The sequence below is a fragment of the Phaeoacremonium minimum genome (genome assembly GCF_000392275.1).
Source record: "Phaeoacremonium minimum UCRPA7 unplaced genomic scaffold PA7_03_scaffold_420, whole genome shotgun sequence".
NCBI classification, from domain to species: domain Eukaryota; kingdom Fungi; phylum Ascomycota; class Sordariomycetes; order Togniniales; family Togniniaceae; genus Phaeoacremonium; species Phaeoacremonium minimum.
Genome location: NW_006921322.1, coordinates 63,488 through 71,765, shown reverse-complemented (window position 1 = coordinate 71,765; position 8,278 = coordinate 63,488). Strand labels below are relative to the sequence as shown.

The 8,278-nt window shown below is 51.1% G+C and overlaps 1 protein-coding gene across 1 annotated transcript; it reads left to right on the top strand.

Moving 5' to 3' along the window:
- Positions 1-5,035: 5,035 nt before the first annotated feature.
- UCRPA7_5631 (hypothetical protein) lies at positions 5,036-5,281 on the top strand (the record flags this gene model as incomplete). The annotated part of the gene is made up of 1 exon (XM_007918176.1): positions 5,036-5,281. The coding sequence occupies one exon, from the start codon at positions 5,036-5,038 to the stop codon at positions 5,279-5,281; it is 246 nt and encodes an 81-aa protein (XP_007916367.1).
- Between the last annotated feature and the right edge of the window lie 2,997 nt (positions 5,282-8,278).

Here is an 8,278-nt window from a genome sequence, read left to right as displayed (position 1 = left end):
CGCGACGAGACAGCCAGGGTAGTCAGCTCATTGCAGCGCCACACTCCGCCCGATTCGTCTCCCGACACTGCGTCTCCAGCGGCGCGAGGTCATGGACGCAGCAAATCAGTCGATGCGGATGACTACAAGGGTATGTACTGGCACCGCTCTGATACCAAAGGTAACAAAACCCGGGAGCCGCTTGCTCGGTCATCCACAAGGCTCATGGGATCTCGTCCGTGGCTCAAAAACCAGCCAGTTACTGCGACTTCGACCACAGAGCAGATAGCCGTTGAGAGCTTTTTCGACAAATATGTCGTCTATCCATGCAGCCATAACTCCTCTGCTGGATTTTTGGAGCATCTTCCAGTGTCATTCAAGGAGGTGAATGTCGATGGGCGATGTGCTCTGAGGTGGGCAGTCCTTGGCGCCGGCCTCGCTGACACGTCGAGGGATGGTGATCCGGCACTCGCGCAGAAAGCATTTGAGTGTTACGGTCAAGCATTGAAAGCATTAGGCAGGTCTTTGAGTGAGAAGAGCAAGATTCCTGATGACTACGACTTGATGACTGTTGTCGTGCTGGACATATTCGAGGTAATGTCACAGCTACAATTCACACCCGAGGCACGCTGACCGGTCTAGACGCTGTTCATCCCTGAGCAGGTACACCGAAGTTCTCATTCCGAAGGTATGGCACACATTTTGCGGCTGCGCGGAGTCGAGCAGTTTCACGACCCACGGGGTTGGGGCCTCTTCCGGCTTGCTCTGCACCGTCTTCAACAAGAGCAGCTTGCGTTCAAGAAAGACTCTCTTCCAGAGTCTGAACTAATGCTCAACCATCTCAGCGACGATGTTCCATATGTACGACTCGCAAAAGACGCTCAAGAGGTCTCCAAGATCTGCGCACGCGGCCGAGAGCTAACGGGGAGACTTACTGGTGGTAATCTCCAAGCTGAGGAGATAATGGATCTGGTAAGAGAGATGCATAAGCTAGATCAATCTCTTGTCAAATGCCGACAAGGCTCGGAGTGGTCGTTCGATATCCGCAAGACAGCAGATCTCCATGGCGAGGTCCAGGTTCTTTCTACCTTCCCGGAGCACATTGAGCTGCATGCAGATGTTTGGAATGCGTACGAGTGGAACTATCATCGTACCGCGAGAATTCTCATGCATCAGCAGCTCATTGCCTGCTTACACCAAGCCGCTTCGGTAACGATGGATTTCGAGCGATACTCACACGACGCTGCGATAGTTGGCCCACTGGAAGAGGAAAGCACTAGGACTATACGCAACCTTGCGAATAGGGTGTTGTCAACAGTGCCACAGATGTTAGGGGACATCGATCATAGCGGCCGCGTAAGAAGACTAGATACAAGCCCACCGCGTTCTAGGGCAATAGGTGCATACTTCCTCTTGTGGCCTGTCAAAATCATAAAAGGAATTCAGTCCAATTGCTCGCAGGACCAGAAGGTAGCCGCACAGGCGGTATTTGAGCGGATCAGGGAGTATACTGGGATGAAATCACATCTTGGAGATCTTAGTATCGTTTAAACAGACAACCCGCAGCCTTACTGGGATCCCACCTGCTAGTTGCATGGGTTCCCCGTCTCTGCTCCAGTGTCCGTTATCTTGATGCCTCCTATCCCGAGAGTTTAATCATTGAGAATCTACACGTGATAGTTGTCATATTGTGTGTATGTCGATAAGCAAAACAATATTCAACCTGAGGGTTTGTGAGTTTAGTTGAGTTTACGTCATGTGAGAGCCTCTACAAATAAGCACACAGATTGGTACGTTTATGGACTGGCCTAGGGTTATGTGCCAGGCGGGGAGAGGGGAATGAGTGGTGCCCTCGGAGGTAGTCCCGATAGCCAATCCGCTCGCACTGCACTGTCGCCCCTAGGTACGGAGGCCGCCTTGCAAATGAGTTAGCCCAAGCATGAAAGCTCGGCTTGACCAACTTTGCACAACTGTCACGGAAGAGCTGTCCGGAGTCACTGGCATTGCGACCACGCACCTGCAGCCGAGCTGCCGCCTTGTCAGATTCTTGTATGTTTTGGCCGCCAGATGATCTACCTACTGTGCCAAACAACCGTACGATCCTACTAACACTGGCGCAGCATCATCGCATCCGGCACTGAGTCGTCTCAACTAAACACATATATCCTACGAAACTTATAGCGATATGTCGTGGAGTATATAGGTGGTGGCAAGAAGGCGCACCATAGCATAGGCATATTCCTAAACACATTTATGACAGCCTGCGAGGGCCCGGAAGATGCAGCAGCGACCGGGTTCGTATCGGCCGCTGCTGCCGGCCTCAAGTGGAGGAGGTGCCTCCTCCGGTGGTCACGGATCCAACAATCCGGATGACGGGGCCGCCCGGTCCAAACGCGCAAGGCATTATGGCACTAACCGGGTCGCTTGTGATGCTTGTCGAGCTCGGAAGATCGCGGTGAGTGCAGGTGGAGGAAGTCTCGTTTCGTCCCTGTCGTTCATCACTCGCGCTTCAAATGATCTTATCATTCTTACCTCCCTGTGTCGTCATCCTGACCGAGGAGCCCCGCTAGCCTGCACATACCAATATGGTGAAGTCGGATTTGGGGAGAAGCGCCTCAGTTAAGTGCTGAGAGCACGCCCTTACCACCTACCTCTATCAACCAGTCCTGTTCCCACTTTACCTGCCCCAGTATTGGTGGACCATGTATTTGAGCCACATGTTAGGCTTTGTCTCTTTGCATTCCCTGCTTGAGCCAGGTTCAGCTTCTGTCTTTTCTTTTAATTTGCATTCACGATGAACCCTGGCAAGGGGACTCGACGGCCATCGAGCGTCGTGCTCTGTGTTGTGTACTAAATTACTAGATACAGCCAATCATATTCATCAATGACCATATATAAAAAGAGCGGCTGGCTAATGTTTACGTCTTTGTTTGCTCATTCTAGTGCGACGCTCTTCGGCCAATATGCTCAGCCTGCAAAAGTCGCGATTCGGTCTGTGTGTATACACCGCGCTTAACAGCCTCCGAGGAGGAACGACACGCTATGGATACTATGAGACTCGAGATTGACGACCTACGCCAGAGGCTTGAAGACACTGATGAAGTGATGACAATGCTTAGATCAATGTCCGAGCCGCGGTCTATTGAGCTTCTGAAAGGATTGAGATCTGCTCCCGATGTGCCGACTTTCATTGACCAGGTGGGAAGTAGAAGGTCTTCTGGTGTTCAGGGCAGCCAGCTTTCCTCCCCGGGGAAGGGTACAACACCATCCCAGTCCACCTCTCAGCCGCCGTCACAATCTAGTTTGGAGTTTGAGTTGATGATGCGGCATGCAATCGCTTACCCAACCTTGTATCCGGTTGAAGCAACCCGCATACATGTGCAAAAGCTTTCTCCGATCAGACGCTTTATGCAAGACTCAGGCGAAAGACGTGAGTAGCCATCATCTCTCTCCATTCGCATACCCTTGCTGCTCCATGAACTACACACTAAGGCTTTCTTAGGACTACCCCTGATCTTACCTGTCTCGCCCGAGTCGGAAGCCAGTAGTAACACGAGTCACGCTGGCTCCAACTCGGCATTCAAACCTCCAGCTAGAGTCCATGTTCTTTGTGATAATCGCCTTGCTAAACTGCAGGTTAGTAGGTGGACGGATGTTTCTATTAGTGACGGCATTGCCGCTACTGCCATTTCGCTATATCTCGAGACGGATCACCCCGTCCTGGGCCTTTTTGACGCCGATTTATTCTTAGACGACCTCATTGCTAAGCGGTCGGAATTCTGCTCTTCGCTCCTTGTCTGCGCATTATTATGTTGGGCCTGTGTTCGTAAACCCATCTCTTGACCTACATTAGGATCGTGGACCTAGGTGGCCCGTTTGCTGACCAAATAAAAACAGCAAGCCTACGCTCATTTTGAACCAGCGTCAAGAGACCTGAGTCTGACGTTTTGGGACAAAGCTGAGCAGTTATGGACGCAGGAGAAAGACTCACCGCTGCTAACTACCGTCGCAGCGACGCAGCTCATGAGCTTAGCAGGCATCTGTCATGGTAAAGATGCACAGGGATATTTCTACATGAAAAGGGGTGTAGAAATGGGGAAGAGAATGGGTCTCTATGGCGTCTCAGAAAGCGGCTCTGCTAAACAATGGCTGGACGACCATGTCAACTGGAAGAAGGCAGCGTCACAAACCGCCTGGGGTGTGTTCAATTGGGTCACGTATGTCCTGCTAGTATCTCTTAAGCTTGGTTGATCTAGAGCTGATATCTTCAGATTTCGCTGCCTTCATTATAAGACAGGTCAGATTGAGACGCCTCCACACCTTCCTATACCCGGAGATTACCAGAGTGGCCAACAGCCCAACGAACAGGAACACTCTCGGTCATTCCCGCTATACATGGGAAAGACTTTCACCGCAATGTGCCGTTTCTGGCCCATCATTCACGAGGTCATTTGGGCATATTATGACAGCGAAGATTACGTTGCCCCTGCATCCCGAGCTCACTTCAACTTTGCCGAAAGCGCATATCAACGGCTACTTCATTGGGCGGATGAGCTATCGGTAGATCTTGCCAGAGGCAGCGAGAGCAAACACCATGTGGTCATTGCGCAGTGAGCCTCATTTATATACCCCCTACAGCCGCATTCTCCAGTGTGGTCCGGTGTCTTATATTGTAACGTAAACTGACAAGCTTGACGATAGCATATACCTTCACGCCTCTATAACCGATATATTCAGGCCATTTCTTCGAGGCCCCATACGCTTTCAAAACATGACAAGCTTTTCATCTGTGTCGAGTAGTCCCGAGGCCGTATTTCTTGCGTCTGTCAACCAATTGAAGCGCTTGTTCTTGGTCTACAAGGCGAGCTTCGCGTCTGCGAATCATTGCTTTTTGTGGCACACTGCTCTGCTCTACGTTGCTAACGCGATGCTTCGAAATCGAGAGCTAGGAGTGGATCCGGAGTGGGAGACATGGCTTCAAATGTGTCTGTCGGGCTACAAAGATCTTTCTAGGTGCTTCAAGGTGGCGGAGACCATATACCGAAGCTTGCTCTCCATGGCCATGCGGAACGGCGTCATGACCGCTGCTGAGGCTCAGGATGCAATCGAGCAGCTCGGTGTTGCGTTGAACAATCCCAAGATGATTGAAGAGCCAACATCGATGATTGTTGACTTGGACCTTGCTATGACAGATCCACTGGCGGCCCGCGCAGGAACTCTGGCAGAGCAGTTCAAGGATCTTGCGCTGTTTGACGAGTTCACAACCTCCACAACAGTGGCAAATGAGCCAACAAAGATGTGATAGCAACAATGCTGGTAGACTTCCCGAAAACAAATTCATAATTTATTGGCTTTCCATGGATTCTACAGAATGACAGCCAAATAATGTATCAAACTTCTTTGTCGAGTTTGCTCAGTGATTCTTACGGACATGTATCAACAAGCACAATACTCGCCAGACTTGCCGACACTCACACATTAACTAGCTTCTTCGTTCTTTGAAGTAGTATCTCAACTTGTTCTAGAGCCCTAATGCTCTTCGTGGCCATTCTAGAACATCGTCCAAGTCATGCCCTAAAGTCTCGATGATGGGTGTTGCGACTCTTACAGCCCAGCCATCCAGAAACCACCTCCTGGGAGCCTTTCTCATCACAGCGCACCAATAGGTGAATATCACAAGCGCCATTCGCTCCCTTCTTGCAAGAAGTGACATGTAGTCTGATTCCAAGTTGGATGGCCACCAGATAAGATGGATCCAAGATCGTGGATGGCCACATGTCAAGACGAGCCAATCTTGAAGGCTTGAGATTGCAGCATTGTATATTTTCTTGGTAGTTTCATCTGCAGCGTGGCACGCGTTGTGATCGGCCAGTCCTTTGAATGCAAGACTTGTGTCTACATCCAGTGCGAATACAGTACTGCCAAGCTTACCCTGGATTATACTTCGCAGACTACTGGCTTGAAACCAGGGCGTGATATCTGAGACTAGCAGAGATGCATGCCGTAGAAAGAACATGGTCTCCATGATAGATGTCGATGGTTCGCTTTTAGAGATGCCGAAGTGAAATATGCCAACTCCTACGGCAAAGACCAGAGTCGCGAGCCAGTTTCGCTCAGACACATCTGAGATCTCACGTCGGAACAATCTCGACGCTTCTAGATGATGTGCGCATGCGGCAACGTATAGATAGCCACTGCTCGGCGTTGTAGTGAGGTGGCTGTGGAGCGATGCGATGGCGAGGAAGTTGTGCTGAAGGAAAGACTGGTGCTGTACTTGACGGGCAAACTCAGCCTCCCAGATCTGATCTTCAAGGTCAAACAACGAGAAAGTGGTGCCTGGCCGCAGGCCAAGTATGCCGACAGTTGTAGCATGGCGCTCTTGGCTAGCTTGGAGACGAGCGTTGAGGACGAGAGCATTGTTCTGTGGCTGGCTGGTCTGCTGGCTCGTGGTATCGGGAAATAGAATCTGATAGTCACAAGGCTGTCCTCGCCTCTTGCAGTTTCTGCAAATAGGGGGCTGCAAATCGCACTAGACAAGTTTGTCGTAGGTCAGCACACTGTAAGCATTGAGGCGACGAGCCACTGCCCTACCTTTACCCGTCGCTTCTTACATTGTCCACAGCCATTCCTCGATTTGGAATGGAAAGCTCGTGATCCACGCGGCATCTCGGCAACATAGGGGTCGGGATGGGTTGCTGATATAGACAATCGGAGCGAATGTATGCACCACCTAGTGTACCCCAAACACAGTCTTAGCTGTGGCTGTAGGAATTTGGTCGCAGAGCATCGCCCTGTTGTGCTAGCTCAGTCGCTTATAATCAGAAAGGAAATAGACTGCGAGCATTCGCCAAAGAAATGTCTCGAAACATGCTGAAATGGCGGGTTGACTTTGACAGCAATCGTGGTTTGACGAGGATGGACGTACAAGAATGAGATGGACCGGAACATGATTACGGCATGGTTAGCAGCCCAGGCTGCACTAGAGCCGAAGTGGTCTAGTGTACGAGGTCTTGATTCGTAGGCGAATCTCGCAGACCGCTGCCTGGGAGACAATGAGGTACACTTCCATGAGATAAATCACTACGGTGATATAAATCCCGATTCCCGTTGAACTCTTGACAAACCTCTCCATATCGGTACATTGTGGTCGATTTTATGTGGACTTTTTGCCGTTGCAAACCGGCTACTGCTTCACTTGGAATATTGTACGAAACGAGAAGATCAAGTTCCCACCGTCAGTATTCACCACCGCCGGCCCTCGCTCGCACGATGGAGACGGTCATCATCCGCCATCATCCGCCATCATTGTCGAACAACAGTATCGATGATGTTCAGCATGAATAAAAAGGAGAGACACACATTAGTCAACGAATTTAGACCGACTTGATTTCCCAGTTATCGTCAAATCCGCATTCTCTGCGTCATCAACATGAGCTTTCTCGCGGCCCTTGCTGTGTTTGGTATTCTGACAAGGCAGTCTATTGCATGTAGTTGTCATTTAAAGCGAGATGGCCCTGAACACGACGAAATGGGTGCACTCGCCCATTGCGCAGGCAACCGTGCACCTCAGACAAGATTTGCATTCGAAAACGTGCATATCTCCAATGGCTCGACATTGGCTTGCCTCGTAGCCTGTGCATCGAGAATGGATTTATCGCCGAACCATCCTGTTCATTCGAGAAAGCGGAGGTCATTGACGGTGGTGGAAATATCCTGCTCCCCGGCCTAATTGACGTTGACGGCCATGTGCACGTCCCGGACGTCGAGGCTTACAGGCGTTGACGTCCTATGGAGTCACGACCGGGCTTAATATGGGTTGTTCAAACCGCACTGGATGCCTAGCCCTTCGTGAAGCATCGGGTAACGGCCTCGCCTCGATCCTAACAGCTGGTGTTCCCGCCGTAGGTCCGGGTAGCCTGCACTGGGAGCTGGCCTCTCGTCGCGGCCGGCTACACACCGGCGGAGGCCCTGAGAGCAGCAACTATCCTGCCAGCAGAGAAGCACGGCTTGTAGGATGGAGGCGTTATAGAGCCAGGAATGAGGGCGTATCTGGTGTTGTTGGAAGAGGGCGCAAATCCACTGAAGAACAGCACTAACACGCTGAAGATCGCTAGGATTTGGGCTGGCAGAGCTGAGTTCACTGAGATGCCCAAGGCGTAGGAGCTCCCGCCTACGAGAGAGCACGTGCGCAGGATCCTGACTTGTATTCCTAGGACATCGAATTCGTCATGATCAACTAATTACGTGTTCGGTGAGCTGTCTATTTCGGTGGCTGGCTCGAACACCGTTTGGCGATTGG